At 43.0% G+C, this 21,786-nt stretch overlaps 4 protein-coding genes across 8 annotated transcripts; 1 reads left to right on the top strand and 3 right to left on the bottom strand.

Moving 5' to 3' along the window:
- Positions 1-2,232: 2,232 nt before the first annotated feature.
- On the bottom strand, positions 2,233-11,265 carry PCNP (PEST proteolytic signal containing nuclear protein). Of its 2 annotated transcripts, none has more exons than XM_021541422.2 (5): positions 11,164-11,265; positions 7,581-7,801; positions 5,587-5,661; positions 5,102-5,157; positions 2,233-4,192 (listed from the first exon to the last, which is right to left on the bottom strand). In XM_021541422.2, the coding sequence occupies exons 1-5, from the start codon at positions 11,216-11,218 to the stop codon at positions 4,063-4,065; spliced, it is 537 nt and encodes a 178-aa protein (XP_021397097.1). In that variant the 5' UTR covers positions 11,219-11,265; the 3' UTR covers positions 2,233-4,062. The 2 variants fall into 2 exon arrangements, with proteins under 2 accessions (XP_021397097.1, XP_077647045.1); XM_077790919.1 differs by lacking the exon at positions 11,164-11,265 and adding an exon at positions 7,825-8,296 and having other exon boundaries at positions 7,581-7,749.
- A 658-nt stretch (positions 11,266-11,923) lies between these two features.
- Positions 11,924-15,593, bottom strand: TRMT10C (tRNA methyltransferase 10C, mitochondrial RNase P subunit). 3 transcript variants are annotated; one of them, XM_077790918.1, is made up of 3 exons: positions 15,504-15,593; positions 13,956-14,054; positions 11,924-13,724 (listed from the first exon to the last, which is right to left on the bottom strand). In XM_077790918.1, exon 3 carries the CDS (start codon positions 13,691-13,693, stop codon positions 12,440-12,442), a length of 1,254 nt encoding a protein of 417 aa, XP_077647044.1. In that variant the 5' UTR covers positions 13,694-13,724; positions 13,956-14,054; positions 15,504-15,593; the 3' UTR covers positions 11,924-12,439. The 3 variants fall into 3 exon arrangements, with proteins under 3 accessions (XP_077647044.1, XP_077647043.1, XP_021397090.1); XM_077790917.1 differs by having other exon boundaries at positions 13,956-14,095; positions 15,504-15,557; XM_021541415.2 differs by lacking the exon at positions 13,956-14,054 and having other exon boundaries at positions 15,504-15,592.
- Positions 15,594-15,770: 177 nt separating this feature from the next.
- On the top strand, positions 15,771-17,833 carry TXNL4B (thioredoxin like 4B). 2 transcript variants are annotated; one of them, XM_021541418.3, is made up of 4 exons: positions 15,771-15,853; positions 16,160-16,325; positions 16,664-16,815; positions 17,249-17,833. In XM_021541418.3, exons 2-4 carry the CDS (start codon positions 16,194-16,196, stop codon positions 17,412-17,414), a joined length of 450 nt encoding a protein of 149 aa, XP_021397093.1. In that variant the 5' UTR covers positions 15,771-15,853; positions 16,160-16,193; the 3' UTR covers positions 17,415-17,833. The 2 variants fall into 2 exon arrangements, with proteins under 2 accessions (XP_021397093.1, XP_021397092.1); XM_021541417.3 differs by having other exon boundaries at positions 15,777-15,964.
- Positions 17,834-18,883: 1,050 nt separating this feature from the next.
- LOC110476443 (putative protein ARB2BP) lies at positions 18,884-21,344 on the bottom strand. The gene is made up of 2 exons (XM_021541391.2): positions 21,318-21,344; positions 18,884-19,961 (listed from the first exon to the last, which is right to left on the bottom strand). Exons 1-2 carry the CDS (start codon positions 21,342-21,344, stop codon positions 18,906-18,908), a joined length of 1,083 nt encoding a protein of 360 aa, XP_021397066.2. The 3' UTR covers positions 18,884-18,905.
- Between the last annotated feature and the right edge of the window lie 442 nt (positions 21,345-21,786).

Genomic DNA, 21,786 nt, shown 5'->3' with positions numbered 1-21,786 from the left:
TTGCTGAGAGACGCTGCCCTGCTGAGTTGTGTCAGGCCGTGGCTGTAGCAGGTAGACAGCGTGTGTAGGGATAGTGGGATTGCTGCAGCTGCAGTCCTCGGGGTGGCTGCTCAGCCCTGGTACCCAGCTGTGACCATTCAGCTTTGCTTCACACCGTACTCCTTCTGACTCGGGAGTGCAACGCTGCACCCCAAAGCCAGCGCCTGTGGCAGCATGCTTCTCAGGATTTTTCATAAAGGTGCACAGAGAGAAAGAAAGAGAAAACAGTTGCTGTTTCTGCTCCTCGTTTCTCCCATGTGGAATGTGTTTGGAGAATTGTTTCCCTGGGGTGAGTGCTTGGTTGGATTCTGGTGAGGATTGTTTGAGCCTGGTGGCCAATCCAACCCACCTGTACATCTTTTTGTTAATGAAACCAGAGGAAATAAGGGATGTGTTAATAGGATAAAGTAAAAAAGCAAACTGTTAATTATACAATATTTGTGGTGTTCTAGACACAGAGACACTAGACAACAAATTCTGGTGAATTTAGAACATAACCTTCCCTTTTGTAGCTTAAGGGCAGAACTACTCAGCATTCCTCAACTTGTAGTTATGTAAGGAATTAAAAAAATCCAAACCTCTTTGCAGAACACCCTTTAAGGCTACCAAATACACAGACAAAAAGCCTTCTTGAAACCCTGCAGCTTCTTCAAACAGGTTTATCTTACAGACACCTATAAAGAGTTCTAGTGACACCAGTGAATTCCAATAGTTTAAAACCTGTTTGCCTCTTCAGGAAACAGAACTTGCCATTTTCTCAAAAGCCGAGTTTTCCTCCCAGGTCTCTTCAGAAAGCCAAGCTTGGTACAGCCACTGGCAGCACACGGAGCTGAGCAGTCCTGTGAGTTCTGGCCAAGGGGTGCCCCCAAACCTGGCAGCTGTGGAGAGGGAGCTCGGCAGGCCTGGTGGCAGCTGTGGTGCTGCCCTGGTGCTCCCAGGAGGATCTCAGCTGCTTTGGCCAAAGTTCAGTACCAGGATCGAGTCGTCTCCAAAATGGGCACGGCTCAGGCTGGCAACTGGCACCCCTCAGCTGCCTTGACAGGCTGGGGCCTCCTTCTGCTGCTCAAACCTTCATTCTGAGAACCTGGACAATGCAGCTGCCCTGCTTTAAAGGAATGAAATCAGGTAAGGGGCCACACCCAGCACACCTGAAACACAGACACCAGCAGCTCACTGCACTGCTTGGCGGGGCTGTTTTGGTGTGGATTCTTGGGAGGGGACTTTTCTTGCCTTTTTGGGGCTTTTTTTATTATTTTAATACGTTTAGATGAGTTTGGATCCATCTCCAAGCCAGCAGGACAGCACAGGGAAGGTTACTGGGTAACTGCTCTCATCCTCCCCTTCTGGCATCAGTGTTCTGCAGGCTGCTCAGCTGCCAGCTCCTGCTAAGCAAGCGTGAGCCCCATGGGATGAAACCACACCAGCTGGCATTTCACCCACTGCCAGGCACACACAGCACGCTGTACTGAGCACTTCAAGGTCTCAGCATAGCTCCTGGAAGCACTTCAGCCAATTCAGACCATCTACATGACTTTCAGGAGTCTTGAACATCCTTAGAAAAAAAAGCCAAACCAACTAGCCAAAAAAAAAAATCACACCAAGAACAAAAAAAGGCTCTCTGCATGCAGAAAACATGACTAACAAGAGCCTACAGCATCAAGTTAATCCCAGCTTTGATGATATTGTTCAGATCAGCCAGGTTGCTTGTGCAAGTGTCAGACATCAAACAGCAGCAGCCAAAATGCAGCTTGTCTGGCACCCAGCCCTGAGGAGACTGAGGCATCCTGGTGGCTTTGCTCCAGGAAGCCCAGAGAAGGATGAGAACACCTGCACTGGCTGAGGCAGGACCACTGCTCACCTGCAGCTGAAGGTCCGAAGTTTCTGCAGTCTCTCACAAGGTCTAGGATTATTTACTGACCATAGAAGAAGATAAATGTAACTTCTGCTCTCTCAGTTGCGTGGAAGGTATTTCATAGTATGTCTGCTCTTCTGCCTAGTTGAAGTACAAGGAAATTCTGGGTATGAACATCTACTTCAGACAAAGATGTGAAGGAAAGTTGGTGGTAGGTTAAAACAAGGAATAGATCCGAGTCATTCTCTTATTTGAAGTTCTGTTTTGCTTTGTTCCTGTACAGATTGATACAGTACGAACCAGCTACTGAGGAGCACAAGAAAATAGCTATTCACTATGGATTACCACTATCTTAAAGGGATTTATTCAGACAAACATAACCACATGTGATGAAAATAAGTGAAAAGTTTGTCTTGCCTAGTTCCAGTAATGCCCAAATTGGTTTTGGAAGGCCTGAAAGTCAGTTTTTAAAGTGTGTTTTAAATAAACCAGGTATTTCTGCTATGGAAGAAAAATAATGTATACATTTTTATGTTAAGTTTATAACAAGGCTTTTAAAAGAAAACAATTACAGGTATTCAACTGCATCAGACTTCAAAAGAAAAAAGATTACACATACAATACAAAAATACAAAAGATATTTTTAGAACTTACAAACTCAAAAGTCTAAGTGGTCAGAGCTTTCCTAAAATAATAATAATAAAAAAATACATTTCAAGATGCACTTTCCTTTCTGCACTTGCAAGTTCAACTTCAGCAAGAAGCCAGTTTTAGGGGCAGGATGAAAGCAACTAGTATATTGAATGTTACAACCATTTCCTAGCTGAAATTAATTTAGTGGTTGACACTATCAGGTATTTGAGTTGAAAAAGAACCTTATGTTTATTTGGGGTGCTGTTGGGACAGGTGGTGGTATTGCTGTTGGTAATTTAACCAGTTACACTGCTGTTCTATTTAACCAGTTCTGTTAATAAAATGCTTTTACAAAGACTGAAATGTAGATGGGCATTACTAGCACTGAAATCCTTCAGCACTGCCCTGCATGGCAGCTCAGAAATAAACTGACCAGATTCATGCCACTGCAGAAAATAACGGCCAAAGGAAGACAGGCAGGAAAAGGCCAAGTTTTATTTCTGAAGCTGATACTTGTTAGGAACATCAGCACTGCACATACAGCATTCTCTGACCTGATAGTGTCCACTGAGGTCACAGGCATCAAGGCATTTTATCTTAAATGGCAAGACAGGGAAAGTGCATCTTAGATTTTTCATACTTAAGCAGTGAGTTACCCATTTTTGGTGTGGCTTTTATTCCTTCTAGGCATAGTAAAGAAAAATATTTCAACCAAAGGTGAAGCTTAATGTACATTAGCTTGTATTTTTGGTGGTGGCTTTTGAGTACCACTAGGAAATGCCAACAATAACTACTCAAGGCTAATGATTTAAAAGGAGCACACTGAAAATACTGATTTACCTTTGTAATGAATATTCTTTACAGACTGTATCTAATATACAGACAAGGCCCATTTCCTTACACAGAACAGGCCACTGAAGGTTACACACCCTACATGAAGTTTTAAACAAAATCAGAGCTAAGTTACCAGAGCCACTCAGAGCAACGTAATTCCTAGTTTGCAGAGACTTAACAAAAGGTGACTGCAGGGAGAGAAAAAAATCCAAGTTCTTACTATTTCCTGTGTAAGATTATATTCAAAGTAATAGTCCAGTAACACTTCTAGTACGAGACAATGCTCACTCTCTTTAGCAGAATTCATAGGAGTCAACTGTTTCTCCTGTTATGAAGAGGGAGCCAGAAGTGAGAATGCAAGAGCATTCAATTTTAACCTGATTAAAGAGACAGTAACCTTTTTCATCCACCTTATTTAAGCACTGACAAAAGAAAATTATCTTAAAAAGGTATCACTCCAATTTCTTTATTATCCGTAACCTTTTGAAACTAATCACATGAACTACAAAATTAGCAAATGCCTTGAAATCTGTATACAAAACATAAATTACCTCTAATTTCAAACTCATTTATTAGTGTACCACTCAAAGTCTTAAAAAAGTGGCTCCAAAGATAGTCTCATACCATTCTTAAAAAAGGAAACTGTTCCTTTAATGTTACACCCTCCCCTCCCCCCAAAACACCCAACTTGTAATCCACATCATTTAGTTATTTTCTTGGTCATGGACGTTTCCAAGATGAGATTTTATATTTCGTTCCCATAGCTTCTGGTTGTCAGAAAATCCATGCTTTCCTTTATTGAACGAATTTGGTCCTGCTGAGGTTGGTGTATCCCTGTGAAAAGCACAACAAGAGCAGTTGAGAAAGCCAGCTCAGCTATAGCAGACTGTGCCATATGACACTGCTGATTCCAAGCCCAGCCTGTTCCTCTAACTACCACACGAGTTTCCTTCTGCTACATCAGGAGCCCTCACTATTGGCAACTCTGAGCTGGCCACAGAACTGATCTGTACACAGCGTGTCAAAACAGAGTGAGGAGATGGGGCAGGAGAGGAGGCGGCAGTAACTGCTGCCAGCTACAAAGATTAAGAAACTGAGGCTTGAAATTTGTTACTGGAGAAAAAAGAAAACCCACCAGAGAACTTCCATAGTTACTGACTTTAAAAGCAGTCTATAATGACAAACACCTCTGAAATACAAATTCTCAACATTCATACATTCATCCCTAATTTAAGTGAAGACTCCTCTGAAAAGGTCCCAACTTATTTTAGGACTGGTCCCCTACCCTCTCAAATCTGTGGCAAGCAGGAGAATTACATGATTTATTGTAAAGAAGCAATTCTTTGTCTTTCTGAGAGATGATTCTTATCTTCTCCTTGCACATGAGTTTAAAAATGTGACCAGACTACCTACTTCAAGGTAATTTATAAAAGGGAGAACCAGAAAAATACAAAGTAGAGACAAGCAGGAATTCCCACCTATTACACTTAAAAAAAAGAAAAAAAAAAAAAAAGTTTTTATTTTTCTATTTAATGCAGACTCAATTTCTTCCTCAAAAAATGCAAATAAGATTCAAAGTTCAAATGCAAGTGTAGATGACACATTTGAAAATCTTGTTTCTGGAGAAATGCTTCTTTCACCTATTCGACCTCCTTGCATTCTCAAACCATCCTCCAGGCCTGCCCTGAGCCGGGCTGGCTTCCCACAGCTCCCCTGTCCCAGGCTCAGTGAAGGCTGCCTTACCTTCCGATGTTCTTCATGCGCATCTTGGCCTCGGGGGGCATCTCCTCGGGCTCGCTCTGCGGGGAAAAGCAGGCCAGACTTCAGTGCCTGGCACGGGAAGTGCCCAGGGACCTGGCACAAGGGAGCTCCCGCACGGTTATAGCACAAAGTACCAATTCCTTTGTTCAACTCCATCACAGAAGGAGCAGTAACATGACAACAAAATTATTTAGCAAAACAGAAGCACATCTTTCCTTTGCCTCCCTCTAATCAAGCCTAGAGAAAGCAAGTATTCATGCAAATTATGTTGTGCATCTTATTTTCAGGGAGTTCTCAACATTTTAATGATTTCTTGAAGCAGAGGTATTGTACATTCTTAATCTAAGCCAAAAGAGATGTTTCTAGGTTGAAAATTCCTGACATTTATGTTAAGAGCCATAAATAACCCACTCTCTCTGCCTACCACGCCAATGGTATTTTGTGTTGATCACTGGCTTATTACTCACATCTTCATCTTCGTTGAAAGCTGCTGCTACAGAAAGGGTTTTTGGAGCCAGGGTTGGAACAGGCTCTTTAGGCTTCTGGAAAAGACAAAATGCACAAGTAACATAAGTCTACTAACTCAAAAAAGCTATCCTTGGCTTTTTAAGTATTTTGGTAAAATTAAATCAAACATCTTCACTAAAATGGGCAGCCAGGGTAAAAGTTTTTGTCTGAATCCACCACATAAAGGATTCTTTAATGACAAAGGAAAATGACTGTTCATTTATGTGTGATCACCCTGAGCAGCAAGCTGAGCCCTCTCATATTACAACTCCCCACATGCAGTTCTTCACTTTCTAGAACTCTGCAGGGGTACTCAGCCACTGGTGCATGACATGAACAATTAAAACAGAACCTGAATAACTTGTAGAATTCAAAATTTTACTGTGCCACTATTTCCAGTATTCTTTTGGGATCTTCTTCTCCATCAATATCAGAAAAAAAATAATATGTTTATTTTCTTCTACTTTAACAACGTGACAGCTTTCTCGCTTAAAACAATTCAATGCATTTAAACTACTACCAGTATCTATCACACAGTCCGATGAATAAGTTCCTTTAAAATTTCTTTTATTTCCAATTTTTTATTGCTCTACTTAAAGTGTAGGAAGTTGTCTAACTCAGAACTGTTACGTGTACTACAGCAGTGGTACCAGAAGTTATTTCAACACCACTGAGAAAAAAACCAAGTAACTAGTAACAGATTGCTACTGTAGTACTAAATAAATCCTATACAGTGCTTTCTGAATTTTGCCTTTACTGGCAATTCTTTAATGCACGCTCCTAGAAGCTGGTACTGCAGCAGAACCCTTATGCAACTGCCTACAGCTGTTCTTTACTGATACTGCACAACATATAAATACCAACATTTTGAAAGCATCTGCGCCCAAGGAATGAGGAATGTTCTAGGGGAGTAAAAATGACTGAAGAGAAGCAGGGTAAATTTCAGCACTGTCCATCACCCACTAAGTTCTGTGAACCAGAAATCCTGAGCCAAATTTATTGCCACTTCGGACATGAGAAACCGAAGCGTGCTAGAAGCTCAGAGAAGGAAGCCTTGTCTATTTTTCCAAAGTCTGAGCTGACCTGGCTGCATTTATACCCTAGAATGCTGCCAGCCCACATCTCCCTTCCATCTCAAAGTAACAGAGCACCCTTTTAATCCTCTGCAGGTTCCTCAAATGCTGGCATTGCGTGTGCAAGGCTTCCACAATTAAGAGTCTGAATTCGGTGCAGACAGCTACTTATATCCATCCCAGTGATAGGCAGGAAATGTAAATTAACTGTATTAAACAGAGAGGCTGTTCTGTTTAATACCCTGGCTTGTCCTTGGCCAAGCCAGTGGAGGACTACTCTGGAAGTACAGAGAGTCATCAGATTCCCATCTGAACAAGCACAAGGATACCTTGTGCTGGACAATCAAGGGGATCAGAATTCTTAGAAACCTATCAAAGCCCCATCTCTTACATTTAACACAAATCATACTGACCTTGCAAAGAACAAGCAAAGTCATGGAAATACGCTACCATTCTCCATACTAAAATAAGATCTTCGGAGTGGAAGACAACTATTAAGCCATCTAGATGCTTTCTTCTAGCTTTAAGCATCCTATGCAATGAAGATCCCAGCACTCATTTCAAAGTAGCTCGAGCAGCTTAACAAGTCTCATTTCCCTCAGGAAATTATTGCAGACTTATCAAATCTCATTATAAAATTATTCTGCATGTTCAAAGATCTACAGTTCATTTCAATCAAGTCTTATGATTCCTGAGACTACCGACCTGTTATTAATCACCTTGAAGTACTTACACATGCACGACCAGCTGGCCCTGCAGCCCCTGCCTAAGCTTTACCCGAGTTACCCTCATGGGAATTCAAGGTTTCCTCTGCAAGGAAGCCTCCCCAAAGTCCCTTTTCCCTCGGTTTCCCTTAAATTAAAAGCCCTCAGTAAACTTACATTTGCTCCCAGTTTGATGGATATTGCAGATGCCTTCTTTGTTGTCTGACTGCCTATGGAAAATCCAAACTTGGACATTTTGGCAGGAGCGGGCTTTGTGTTGAAGTCTTCAGCTTCTTCATTAGCTGCCCGTTTCTCTGCGCTGCGACTCGAACTTTCTCCTCCATTACTGGAAGAAACAGTCTTAGTTTTCACAGGTTTTTCTGCCTCTTCTTCAGGTCCTGGTGAAGTCGAAACAACTTACCAAGATGAGCTACTTTTACTGAGCAGATTGATGGGAGCAGCAACCTCAAAAAGCATTATACTTTGGGTGCAATAGGTAAGGTGTTTTTAGTGACAGCAGTTTCCACCAATGTATAATTAGTGGACAGCAAAACACAAAGAGGAGAAGAAACTGCAAGCACTCCACTACTTGTAAAGAACTTCTTGTATGAGTCAGGAAAACCATCTTGAAGCACCATCTCTTTATTTAGTATGGAAGTCAAAGTTCATGTAGTAAATTAAATGTAGATGACTAAATCTTTTTAAGCTGCCACAGATAAGCTTTCATAATTGGAATCCCAATTCCAAATCTAGAGTAGACAATCTAAGTTAAAACTTATTCTACTACATTTCTACAAAATCATGTCCATGCCAGTCTCTAGGCTTGTCTGGCACAAGCCTAAAATCATGGGAGTGACTACAGTGAGGCCGGCTGTCTCAATCATGTTTCAAGTCACTGCTTGTCCGCATCTCATCTGTAATAAATCTGCCAAGCGCTGCTTGAGGAAGGAATCAGCACTAAAAAAACATATATATAGATTTCATCTTTTCTGGTTTTGTATAGCCATGGAAAACATAGCAGCTGAACAGTGATCCACAGAGAAAAAATATTCAAGCAACACTTCCATTCCTATAAAATCAGCTTCTTCAGCTACACCAAGAGACAAAGGTGTCCTTGGAAAACTCATACTGAACAGAGTAAATGCTTCAGCAAAAAGACAAGTCCCTGCTGCTGCAATAAGCAAACCACTGCAGTAGCAGAAGGGGGGGAAAACCAACACACATTAAGGAATGGACAGGGAAGTGCTCACAGCAGCAGTTTGAAACAACTGGAGCTAGCACAAGTTCCTCATCACATCAAATGGAGAAGAGCACCTTCCATGAACAGCAAATTCCAACCATCGGGATAAAGCTCTGTGCACTGCTAACGCAAAAAGCTACTACGTAAGATGAAGCAATGGGAGAGAAGAAAGTCTGAACTGGGGGTCAACAAGATTGTAGCTCTGAGAAAAAAAAAGAAGCAAACAACATCAGGAAAGAGAAATCTAGGGACTCAATCTATATATATATTTGTCTGCTATTTCCCGAATCAGAAACAGCAGAATATACCACTTCTGCCCCACTCTTCCAGGTGTCAATAAGTGATTGAAACCAAAATGGATTTATCGTTCACCTTCAGAAATATGGAAGATCAGAAAAAAAATTTGTAACTTTAATCAGTTTCACTGTATTAAAAAATGCTACTAGAAATTTGATCCAGAAAATACAGATATAAAATTGAAAAACAAAGCAAAGGAGGAAAGAGAAACAATCAAAATTTACACAAGTGACCTTGGGTAGCTGTCTTAGCAGAGTTTACCCAACAGCAGTCTGCAGAGACTGTGAGAGCATCCTTATAGCCAGTCCATGGAATGACATCAAACAGAATGTTCCAAGTGCAGCCTCGGTACACCAGAGACTGTCATTCAAGGGGAGCTAGAAGATTCACTGGCCAGATTCACTGGTTCCTGCTGGAACCTTAGGGATAAGCTTTCTTTTTCATAACATACAAAATCCATAGCAGCCCAAAATTCAGGGCACAGGGAACCAGTTCCTACACTAGTGCTAGCTTGAAGGTTATTACACTACTTCTTACAGCTTACTTCTTTTAAGTGCAGATTCTCAAATACTGCTAAGCACAAGGTGAAGCCTAATACAATCTACCCACATCTGTTTATGTTTTCTCACCAAATCCCAAAGAGCACGTCTGGCAGAATTAGCACTGCATTCTGAGCGTTATTTCTCCTGGGCCTGCCAAAGGATGAACACCAGACTGCTGAAGGAAACACTCCTGCTTGATGAGAGAGCTGCAAGGGGCACGGGACAACTGGGGAAGGAGGGGAGGGAGCTGTTGTGCTGTTTGATTTCTGCAGGAAGCAGAAATGCAGGCACATTGACCATTCAGCAGGTCTTCACCATATCCCATGCCAGTCCATAATACAATCCAGGGTATCAAGGCTGCTTTATCATTTCCTGGAGGTCTTATTCACCCACAGAAAGCACCAGCACTATTTCCAAACCAGCCTGGCTGGTTTCCATGGATTGCAGACACTAAAAGCTGTCCTATCCTCAGCTAAGTTTTACTCATGCATATCAACAGCCCCACGAGTGAACAACTTCCACGGCCCGGGTGGCCAGAGTGCCAAGAGTGACGGTGCCAGCTGCACAGCACTTCAGCATCTCTTATCCGTGGGGACCAACCTGTCACAGCTAAGCTAATTTTAACGTGAGCCCCATTATCTTGCCAAAAAAGCTAAGGACTGCAAATTGCTTTCAAAAATCGTCAGGGAACAACTATTCTTCCTTAGGGCCAAGGTACCTCAACTCGTTCAGATCATGTTTCAGCACACAAAACAGTATGAATTACTGATGTGCTGATCCTGTCCAGTTATTGTATTAATAACACAAAAAACCACCCAATGCCACCAAGAAAAAATAAATTCCAAAAAGCCACCAAAGCCCAACAGAGAACCAAGAGACAAGGAACTACCTAAAATCGATACTCTTCAAATGTCAAGGATTATCAGAAATAACATTCACTGTTGAGGTTATCCTGATTGGTTTACAAGCCCGATTTAATTTTTCGACAGATCTAAGAAGTTCCCTCTCCCTACAGATATACCGAAACAAAAAAAGAATTAGCAAAACCCAATTAAAACAAAAAAAGAAACACACCAAGAAAGAAAAGCTTTATCTTTGCAAAGACACTGTCCTCCCAACTTTAAGGGAAGAAAGAAGAAAAGAAACATACAATTAAAATTTTCGAACCAAATACTGCAGAAATTACAGGAATGTCCAGTAATAATATAAATACTGTAAGACCAAACAGCAAGCTTACAGATTGTTGTCAAACAAAAAAATCCCCAAATGCTCAAAACAGCAATTAAAGAATATTCACTGTACCCATTTATAAAAAAGGTACCATAACTGCTGAAAGTTAATAGTTAAGGCTCTGTCTTCATCCTTGCAGACAGCAGCAGCGGTATTTCTCTCCGAACACGGCGTAAGCAGCCCATGTATTTTTAGGAGAGAGAAACAGCGCATTGGCAGGGACAAAGAGCAGCCGGTGTGTTTTTAGGAAAGCGCTGTAAAGCTGAGCGCAGCGGGCGCGACTCGGCCTCTCCTGCAGCGCAGCCCCTCAGGCCCAGGCCGCCTCCTCTCCCCGCAGGGCCGGGCACCGCACGGCGGGGCGAGGCGCACCCGGACCCCCTCCACCCCCGCCGGGCCGGCCCGGAGCCCGTTCCCACCCACGGCTCCGCGGCGAGCGGCGCTACGTGTTCACCTCCTGCGGGCTGCGGCCGCTTCGCCTTCTCCCGCTCGGCCCTGCCGTCCGCCATCTTCCCCCGCCGCCGCCTCGCGCAGCGCGCACGCGCGGCGCCCGGCCCGGCCCCGCCCCTGCGGCGCGCGGGGATGGCGCGGCGGGAAACGGGAGCGCGCCGGCGGCGGGAGCGCGCCGGGAGCGCGCCGGGGGCGGGAGCGCGCCGGGCGGCGGGAGCGCGCCGGGAGCGCGCCGGGCGGCGGGAGCGCGCCGGGCGGCGCCCATCCGCCGCTCGCCCGGAGCCGCTGCTCAGGTGGGCACGGGTGCCCGGATTCCATCCCCTCCCCCGGGAAAAGCCGGGGGATCAGTCACGCCCCGGCACTCCCAGCACCGCGCCCCAGCGTCGCCTGTAGCAGCTCATGACCACTATTCTCACAGGCTCAGCTGGCTTAAAAATGGCAATTATTTCACCTCCCGTTTGGGGCACACCAACTCGGACTGGCGGGAATGTAGTAGTGTTTACTTCCCTGAAGCATTGTTCAGCTTAACAGTAAGTGTTTCGAGGAGGAAAGCAGATGTTCCAGCTCTTGGAAGATTTGGTACATGAGCTCTGCGTCTCGGGGGTGCGAAGGAACCGCTGCCGCACCCTGCAGATACCATTGCCTCCTCGCCTCCTCGGTGCGTGTAAATAGCTCAGGTGAAAACACAGGCACTCTGGGATAAAAGTCTTACACAGAAGTAGGTAAGATTAATTTTTCTCAGCACAGTAAAGAAATTTGCCTGATTCCTTGCAAACATGGACTTTATTTAGAACATCCAGAAATAAATTGTGCAGTTCCCCAAACTCACGCAAGGTTTAACCATTTAGTTCAGCTATCAATTCATCTGCATACAAGAGGATTCAGGAAGTAATGGGAGAGGTCTCTTCTACTTCATCTTAAGTGATCTTTTAGAATAAAACTGTAGGCACCCTCCAAAGCAGCGAGCTCTGGAGACCTCTGCATTCAGTAACAATCGCCTTTGTCCAAGCACAGTTCAACTGAACAGACCGAGTCTCCATGTAGAGTTGTTTTTTTTTAAAACAGATTATCTCATTTCTCTTACATAATTTCAATAATTTGTGAATAAATTTAAATATCTGGACTACAAAAGTAATTTAAAAACCCAACTCTTAACAATGGCCATTTCAAACATAAGTGACAAACATAAGTAGATTAAGAGTTGAACAGAGTTCCAGATGTACCAAGAAGTCAGAGCATTAAAGTTTGTGTGTAAAAAACTCATTTTCCTCCCCATCACTCTACTTCTGCTTTATTTTATACTTCTTGGGGTAATTTTTGGCAAATTGCTTTTCTACTTTTTCCTGTCCCTTTCCAAGTTTAAGTGTGTTGATCAGGTCTAACGTTTTTTTCAGTTCCTTTACAGGCTTGTTTACAAAGCCACAGTATTTCCTTTTTGGAACAAATTCCAGAGCCTTTTTCCAGTCAGCAGTATCTTTTAAGGTTAATAAAATATGCATCATTTGATCCAGTGTGAGATTCTTGGCACCAGTACTCCAAAGCAAATACTTCTCCAGTGGAAGGGCTGCAGTCTCCAGCCCCAGTCGCTTTGCCCGTGCTAGAGAGACTCCTCTTTTTATGCTCTTGTCAACCAGCGACCCAACAATATAGATCTTATCGTGATCAAAAGTCTTCATTACATTGGGAGAATCGGCCGTCAGATAGATGAGCTTATCCTTTGGAAAGATTTCTGTGTAGCACTGCTCTGTCACTGTGATAAGCAGTTTGTCCCACGCATCTCTGTAATTCTTGATGAACTCCCTGTGATAGAGGCTGTCATCCTTGAAGTTACAGAAGTGGATGTGGAATGGATCCACAGATCTGCGATTGCTGCTTTCACTCATCACTATCTGGCTCACTGTGTTTGTGACTTCTCGCGCAGACATTTCTTTTTCATAAGACATGTCAAATACCAGAGGCTGGCCAAAGACCATGGCTTGAGCAGCTCTCCAGTTGTACGCTTTATCCATAGTGCGGGACCATAAACACACGAATGGACAGTTTTTGGTCTCATCTGTCTTTGAAGCTTGATCTTGTGCTTCCAGCCTCCTCTCCCTTTTCTCATCCATCTTTCTTTTGTCATTTTTCTTGTGAAGTTCTTTGAGATGCAAATATTTTAAATACTTCTTTTTGGCTGACTTAGAAGGACACTCCATAAAAGTTTTTAGCTGTTCTTCACTAACATTTTCTGGAACTGCTCTGCCAGCTAGCCTCCACATCTCCAAAGTCTCACGTGCAGCAGCCAAACCAGAAAGCTCCTTAGGCTCCGAGGCTGTCTCACTGACCTCTTCTTGCAACCCAGATTTCATGACCTTCTTCCACTCATCTAAATCCAGTTTTTCTGAGGGTTCACATGACTTGTCTTGCTTCAAACAAAGTGATAAACTCAGAGTTCTACCGAGCAGAAACAAATCCTTTTTCATCCCATGTTGCACAGCAAATGGAAGGGCAGAACATCTTACAATTCTTCTCAGAAGCATATTAGCAGACTGCATACTTAGACATGTGCTGTGCTGCAACACTTATCTGTGAAACACCAAGAACAGGAGAAAAAAACTTGTCAGAAATCACAAAGAAAACACATGCAGATTTTTATTTTTATTTTTATTTTTATTTTTATTTTTATTTTTATTTTTATTTTGTTAGTAACACTAACAGACAATATGTTACTTATTGGAGGATGCTAGAAATTCCTCCTTCTAGTATGCATTTTTTACTATTTCCTAAATAAAACCGGCTTAAACCAGCTATACTTACTGCAATTCAAAATGCAGACAAACAACCTTCAAGACTGCAAGATCTCTTCAAGTTATCTCTGTCATATGATGAGCCTTCAAAACCAAAATCAGTGAACTGCTGCAAGGAAACCAGAAGTGTTTTTATATCATTTATCTATCCTGTGAAAACAGAAAGAAGAGATGGAAGAATAAAAACTAGTACAGGAAAAGACCCATCTTTCTTCTTTTTGCTAAACTGTCTGTGAAGTTGGCATAGGCACATAAACCCTCCCCAGTCCCATTAATTTTATCCACATTTGTATTTAAATATGAAAGGTCTGCAGAAAGAAAAACACAGACAAGAACATTTAACAGTTTCCTTGGCCTATGCACACTACTGAAGTAAGCATCAGTGAAGTTTCAGTCCCGGAGGAAACGTGACTTGGACGAAACTAGAATTAATTCCTAATTTTAAAATAAAAATTCATAATCTTCCTAATAAACTGAAAATAATGTGATATACAGAAGAAGAAGTTAATTAATCAAATGCTGGGTTTGTAAATATATACCTGCTCAGATACAGGCACAGAAGGAGCTTATTTAGAAATGTTATATAACCTGGCATGTGTTTTATTACACAGTAATTGGTCAAGTTGGTGGCTGACCTCTCATGTTCTACCGTTATTAAGATAAAAGAAACAAGATCAACCAAGCAACCTAACAATGTGAAAATTTGTAAGTGCTACAATGGAAGTATCCCTAATATCACACTGAAGCATTACACTAATGACAAAAGTAATAACCAAAGAAGCATGGAGAAACCAAGGGATCAGTTCTTCAATTAATTTACATTAGTGGAGCTCCAGTTACGTCCATATTGAGCACCAGATTTACACTGTCAGAATACCTGATGACAGCTTTTGATAGAGCCAAGCTACCTTGCAGTGTCATTCACGCTAACACTGCTACTGCAAGAATTCATCTATCGCTCTTTCAAGAACCTAGATTTGTAGCACTGAAAGTATTTTTTCTTTTCTTTTCGAGCATGACTTCACTGCAACTCATCTCAATAACAGAAAGGCTCTTCAGTGATGTTTCAGAGACTGAACAAGCTGCCTTACTCTTCCAGCACAGCTGCACACCCAGAATCACAGGCTGGGTAAGGCTGGAAGGGGCACAGTGGATCATCTGTTCCAACCTCCCTGCTCCAGGAGTGTTATCCCAGAGCACACGGCACAGAACTGTGTCTAAGCAGGTCGGGAGTGTCCCCAGTGAGGGAGACTCCGCAGCCTCTCTGGGCAGCCCGTTCAGTGCTCGGTCACTGCACAGTAAGGAATTCCTTCCCCGTGTTCAGGTGGAATTTCCGTGCCTCAGTGTCCAAACCCGCTGCCTCTTGTGGCAGCACGAGCCTGGATCCACACTCCGGACACCCCTTTAGACTCTCGCTGATGAACAACCTCCCAACCGGCCCAGGAGCAGCCGCCCGCCAGCTCACACCTCCCCAGCCCTCAGCGGCCACCGGCGCCCCGCTCCCGCCGCGGCGGGGCCCGCGGCCTCCGGGGCAGCGCGCCGGGGCGGCCACAAGCACCTGTCCGATGTCCGGCCGCTCGCCGGGCTCGGTGGGGCCGTGCCGTGCCGTGCCGTGCCGTGCCGCGCCGTGCCGCGCCGTGCCGTGCCGCGCCGTGCCGTGCCGTGCCGTGCCGTGCCGTGCCGTGCCGTGCCGTGCCGTGCCGTGCCGTGCCGTGCCGTGCCGCGCCGTGCCGCGCCGTGCCGCGCCGGTCGGACCCCGGGCGCCCCGCGGAGCCGCTGCGCCTGCGCGGCCGCGCGGCGCTCCCTCGGCTGTCGTCCCCCGGCGCCCCGCGGCCGCAGCGCCGGCGTTCCGGGCTGCCCGCGCCGTCGCGGCGGGAGCTGCGCCGGGCGGCCGTCCCAGCTCTCCCGGTTTGCATCGCTGTTCCATCGCTGTTCCATCGCTGTTCCATCGCTGTTCCACTCCCGCGGTGGCCCCGGGCACTGAGGGCGCTGCTCCCGGTCTGGCCCCGCCGCCGCGGGGTCTGTCAGCCCGGCCTGCCGATCTCCGCTATCTCCTCTCTCCTCTTCCCTCTCCCTCCCTCGCTCTCTTCTCTCCCCTCACAGCCTTTTTTTCCTTTTAAAACATTTAGTAGCACAGAGAAGTGTCTCTTCTTTTTGCCCCGCGGGTCGCTGCTGTTTGACGGTGCGTTGTTTTGTTGTTTTTTCCGCTGTAAGGCTGCGGTTTCGGTGCAGACCGTGATCTGTCGCCATGAGTTTCCTGCTGCCCAAACTGACCTGCAAGAGGGAAGTGGATCAGGCAATAAAAAGCGTCGCTGAGAAGGTTTTGGTTCTCCGTTTTGGAAGAGATAATGATGCTGTTTGTCTGCAGCTCGATGATATTGTAAGACCTTTTTTTTTTTTTTTTTTTAACAGACTGTACGAGTATATATTTGGTGCATAGAAGAGAATGTTGCTTTTGCTAAGATGGCCACTCGTGAAAAGTTCAGTGACTAGTATAGAATGAAATTACACTGTATTTATAAAAAGGTTTGAAAAGCAAGCATCTGTGTTACTATTGTAGTGGCTGAACAAAGGCTCGAGGTAGAGAAGATGTGATATTCTATATTCTACACCTGCTTTAACTGGTAACACACAAGAGAAACAGGCTTTATAAATCTTGCCAACCTCTTTTCCTCATATATCAGTCTAGTTGTCATCTGCCTTTCTCACTCTTTCCAGCTTGCAAAAACAGCTCATGACCTAAGTAAAATGGCAGTCATTTACCTGGTGGATGTGAACGACGTCCCAGTGTACACCCAGTACTTTGACATCAGTTATATTCCATCTACTGTATTTTTCTTCAATGGACAACACATGAAGGTTGATTATGGGTAAGTCATCCTACCACTATTATGTCCGTAAGAATTATCAGTCTTTTTCTATGTTGTCATGTCTGGGGAAGGTAACATTTGAAAACTATAATGTTGTTACCAGCATCTGCATTGAGAATTCTGTAGGAAGCTAGAAGGATGTAATTAGGAAAGCCATTTGAAATATGCTTTCATGCAATAAGTAGGTTAAATATGTCCAACTCTGCAAAAAATAGTAAGAAATTATTAAAATCTTAGACATGATGCTGCACCCGTTTGACCTTTGGAGGTCCCATTCCTGACTTGGTTATGCCATTACAAAGTTAGTTCATTCATTCAGAATGACCAGATCAGAACTCCTTATCTCATTTGGGCATCTTTGCACATTTTCAGGTGGTTTTTCTCTGAACACTTTAACGTTACAATTCTACCTTTGTCTTATGCTTATATTTAGGTCTCCAGATCACACCAAATTTGTGGGAAGCTTCAAAACGAAGCAAGACTTTATAGATCTGATTGAAGTGATTTACCGTGGAGCAATGCGGGGAAAGCTCATCGTGAGAAGTCCTATTGATCCCAAGAACATTCCCAAATACGACCTCCTCTACCAAGGCATTTAACGGTCTGACCTGAGATAAGAATTACACAAGACCTGAGATAAGAATTACACAAATGGACGATGTTGCAGATCCCTTTTCCTTTGAGCGCTTTTGGCCTCCCCTGACGTTGTGGGACAGTTTGAGCATTTATCCTGAAGGATCATATTGGTCTCCTTCTGAAGACAGATATTCTGTCACCTCATGCTGCTCTCATAAATAAAGCTACGTGTTCCTGAATAGAGTTGACAAAAGTTCTTGGAGCTGTGTGCTGAGCAGCCCTTACAAAACAGGCAGGCTGTGTGTATCCATGGCTGTGGAATCTTCTCCAGGGAACTGAGGCACTCCGGTAGTTGTCTGTGTAGTACCATTTTCATTCAGATGTAATAACAGTAAACCTGACATTAATAAAAAAAGCTGTGCTTGCTCTCAAGAACTTTCAATTGAATGTGCCTTTCCAATGGAATTTTATATTTTATCCATTGCTGTGTAACAGCAAGTTTCTTCTGAGAGAGATGATGACTGAAATCTGAAATGGATATAAATACAAAGGCAAGTTGATGCTCTCTTTCTGAAATCCATTATTACTATTCAATAGCTTTTTTGACTGAGATTAGAATGCTCTACACTTGTAGGAGAAGGTTTTGTCATCCTTCAAAGGATCCTTTTTCGTGGCCATTGAGCACTTTTGATTCCTATGGGTTCAAACTGGAATTTAAGAATAATTCTTTTCTTTACATTCACTTTAAAGATTATTTAAACTTCTGTTTGTACACATTGAAAGCCTTGAGTATGTAAAAACTGTGTGTCCCACCTCTTTCTAAAGTTAAACAAGTGAGAGGAAAAAGCAATGTAATTCCCTTGCATCAGTTTGGTAACTGCAGGTTGCCAGACTAGTGTATCTCTGCAGCAGATCATGTCCAGTATTCTCACAGGCTCAGTGGGCTTTAAAATGGAAATTATTTTACTTGCATGTGCCCCTTTGGGGCACACCAACTCCGACTGGCGGGAATGTAGTAGTGTTTACTTCCCTGAAGCATTGTTCAGCTTAACAGTAAGTGTTTCAAGGAGGAAAGTAGATGTTCCAGCTCTTGGAAGATTTCAAACAGTACATGTTACATAGGAGCAAAGATTGGTTACACGTTTTGCTATTCCAGACTTGGCCTTCTAATGAAACTAAGCACTTAAGCAAATGTTTTCCTGATAGTTTAGTCTGATTATAGAGCCAAAACTATAGAATGTTTATTATAGAAAATGATAGATGAGAGCTTGTATACCTTTAAATCCTTAATTCAACTTTAAATTTCACAGCTAGCCAAAGGGTTGTGGCTTAAGGCTTTTAACAAGGCATATATTTCCTAATAGTTAGTGTTTTTCTTCTCAAAACCAAACATAGTTTCAAACTCAGAACACTGTGAATTTCTCCACAGTGAGATGAAGGTGCTTAAGTGATGGAAAGGAGCAGAAGCACTTATGAAAGGTAGAGACCACTATCAAGAACAAACCAGTGTACCTTTATTTATTGCCTGTCTTCTTTCTTGTGCTGCTTCTAGTTGCAGCGGGTGAATTCCTCAAGGCTGTTGCAATCTTGGCTTTCAGCATGGTTTTCAGGTACTTAAAGATGGATTGTAAGCAGCAGGAGGGTGCTAAACTATACTTTTCTGTTCCAGCAGAGAAAGTAGGACAATTTGCTCTCATGAGAAAGCGCACAGTTTTATTTAGGGGTTTACTGTTAGACGCCCATTCTTGGCAGTTTTTGTGTATCCATTCTTGTATTTCTGGATCGTGTCTGCTCTGGTGCTGCACGTTGTGCGTGGAGTCAATGAATGCCACACAATACACTTTATTCATCACCTCACATTTCCTCTGCACCAGCAGATCAACAAACACCAACCCCCCATAGCCATGGGCAATGAAGGCCACGTTCCTGGCTGCACTCTTTGCAATGAAATGATCCCATACATACACGGTATGCTCTTCAGGGCTGCTGCTGCCCCTTTTGGGGATCCAACAGGCAGACTGTGTAAAAGTAAGCGCTTCTTTCCTGGCAGCAAACCTCTTCTTTTCAGCGTTCAGATCAGTGAAATTGTCATTGGGGTTCAGTACAATCACTTCCCAGTGGTTTTGCAGGGCCATTTTGATGAATGGCATTTGTGTTCCATGTTTCAGGCCCTCACTGACAATTGCCCTTCGCCCCCACTGTCCAGCACAAAAAACTCCACGGTCTTGAAGAAGGATAATCAGGCTAGAGGAACTTGTTAGTGCATCCTTGCTCATGAAAAAGAAGCTTCTTGGCTCATCCTCTGTAGCATCAGTAGGAATGTAAACCTTGTGCAGCATGCAGACTCTTTCCAGGAGCTCATAAACATACTGAGTAATAAAATGTCCCAGAACTTCATAGCGTTTATGATTCTGCTCATGTTCATTCTTGTAGTAATTGAAAACAAAGGACTCGTTTGTATCCAGATGCCTCAGTTCCCCTTTTATATTGAAGTCGTAATTTAGTTCCTCTTGATACTCTGAACCCTCTGTTAGTTTCCTCAAACTGAGTTCACCTTGTATTTGTAACCACTACAAATTAAGAAGACTATTATGTCAAAGTAGTGATAGACCACCTGTCTACCCACCCTACCCCCATTAGAATTTAGATTTAAAAGCTGTTACAAATTAAATACTTGTTAATCCAGAGTATTTAATGGTGATGTATAGCAAACTAGCTGCTTCTAAAGCCCCTTAGAGATGTCAATTGTGAAGTTCCAACAGCAGTAACTCCTCTGCCTTTATTTCAGTTTGGTAGTTAAAAATTTCTAAGTAGCATGTTTATTTAAAGATCCGTTTAAGGTAGTTTGAATTAAAGACTTTAAGAAGGAGGCACATGTACATGGTTCACTGTTCACTTGAACAACTTTTATTGTGCTGTCTCCTAGCCATTATCTTGGAACTCCACTGAGTTTCAAGGCCACCTTTGAAATACAAGCCTAGGCAGTTGGAAATAGTCCAAGTGTCATAACTGGATCCCGAGTTTTTAAAGAAAATAAGCTGTGCTTACTAAGGACTTCAACCTTCCCATTGCTTGTGTACCAGCATACTCTCCATGTTCTTCTACCTTCAACTGCACTAGAACAGATATGTACATACATGTATGTGTTTGCTTTGTCTAATCTCTCTAGTTCGTCATTCATCCTTGCAAGCACTTGCCACATGGAAATAGAGGAATGGATGACAAAATAAACTAGCCACTGTGATCCAGGAGCAGGGAAAAAGAAAGTCCAGGCAGCAAACTATCAGGAGGTTGGACTGAGGTCTCCAATTTCAGATCATCTCTAATGATTGATATTAATTATACCAGAAAGTGATTTTTGTGCAGCTGAAAAATTAAGATTAGCAGAACCTTCTGTTTTCTGAGTGATTCCTCAATCTACTACTGACTGTCACTAGCTGTAGAACTGCAAATAAGGTATAACCTTTGGTATGGCCAGTATCCTACCTTTACAGGAGTTTAGTCCTAATGCAGTAATTTATTTTTTTCCTGTAAATTGTCTGAATCAAGTTATATTTGGCAAGTTAGACTGTATACCTTTTAAGTTTTTCTTGCTGTAATTCTGCATTCTAAATCAGCATTGATAGCTGTTTGTACTTCACTGTCTATATATAAATGCAATATTCAAGGCTGTATATGCTGGCAGCTGGTAGCAATTGCTACCTTATTTTTGAAAATTTGCTTTTGGGGGAAACATAATCCCTCTTTCCCTTCCTCCCACTTTTCTATTCAGAGCCTAAAATGCTTCAGATGTATATTCACCTGGTGCTTGTTGCAGCATTTGGCATATTCTAAACACTACTGCAGTATGAGTACTATGTAAGATCCATAAAGATTACTTTGTTTTCCATTTAAAACCATCTCATTCTAGTAAAGCCCAATATTACCGTATCTTCTTCTGTAAAATCTGTCATCATCATAAATGGAAATCTTCTTCACTCTGGGAGTGTAGACAAGTTCTCTGCATGAAAAAAATAAACCCGATCATGGTTTTAATTTTCATTACTTTATGTACTGGGGCGTGTACCTACAAAACCTGTCAGTAGCTGGTAGTTCGTGGCTACCTAAAGCGCTCCAGATAGTTCCAAGTTACAAACTCACCTCTCTCGTTTGTAATTCACACCTGACAGTAAACTAAGGCTAAACCTCGAGTATGAAACTCAACATTTGCCCACACCAGTTTTAATTCCCACGACTAAGAAGAAAACAAAGCTGAAAGCGGCACACAAAACTTACAATTCTGAAGCTGTCCTGAGGGGAAAAAAAAAACAAAAACAAAAAAAAAAAAAAAAAAAAAAAACCAAAAAAAAACAAAAAAAAAAACCCAAAAAAACCAACAGCCACCAATTCTCGTCT

The sequence above is a fragment of the Lonchura striata genome, chromosome 2, assembly GCF_046129695.1.
Source record: "Lonchura striata isolate bLonStr1 chromosome 2, bLonStr1.mat, whole genome shotgun sequence".
Lineage (NCBI taxonomy): Eukaryota > Metazoa > Chordata > Aves > Passeriformes > Estrildidae > Lonchura > Lonchura striata.
Note: the sequence above shows the minus strand (reverse complement) of the source record. Positions and strands in the feature narration are given on the sequence as shown.

What these genes read in the sequence shown, in the direction of transcription:
- LOC110476443 (XM_021541391.2), bottom strand. Translation starts at nt 21,344, where the DNA reads ATGACAGATTTTACAGAAGAAGATACG. An exon ending in ATTTTACAGAAGAAGATACG is followed by an intron (nt 19,962 to 21,317) that starts GTAATATTGGGC and finishes CTTAATTTGTAG; the next exon opens with TGGTTACAAATACAAGGTGA.
- PCNP (XM_021541422.2), bottom strand. Translation starts at nt 11,218, where the DNA reads ATGGCGGACGGCAGGGCCGAGCGGGAGAAGGCGAAGCGGCCGCAGCCC. An exon ending in CCATCAAACTGGGAGCAAAT is followed by an intron (nt 5,662 to 7,580) that starts GTAAGTTTACTG and finishes TGTCTTTTCCAG; the next exon opens with AAGCCTAAAGAGCCTGTTCC. An exon ending in CTTTCAACGAAGATGAAGAT is followed by an intron (nt 5,158 to 5,586) that starts GTGAGTAATAAG and finishes TTTTCCCCGCAG; the next exon opens with AGCGAGCCCGAGGAGATGCC.
- TRMT10C (XM_077790918.1), bottom strand. Translation starts at nt 13,693, where the DNA reads ATGCAGTCTGCTAATATGCTTCTGAGAAGAATTGTAAGATGTTCTGCC.
- TXNL4B (XM_021541418.3), top strand. Translation starts at nt 16,194, where the DNA reads ATGAGTTTCCTGCTGCCCAAACTGACCTGCAAGAGGGAAGTGGATCAG. An exon ending in GTCTGCAGCTCGATGATATT is followed by an intron (nt 16,326 to 16,663) that starts GTAAGACCTTTT and finishes CACTCTTTCCAG; the next exon opens with CTTGCAAAAACAGCTCATGA. An exon ending in CACATGAAGGTTGATTATGG is followed by an intron (nt 16,816 to 17,248) that starts GTAAGTCATCCT and finishes GCTTATATTTAG; the next exon opens with GTCTCCAGATCACACCAAAT.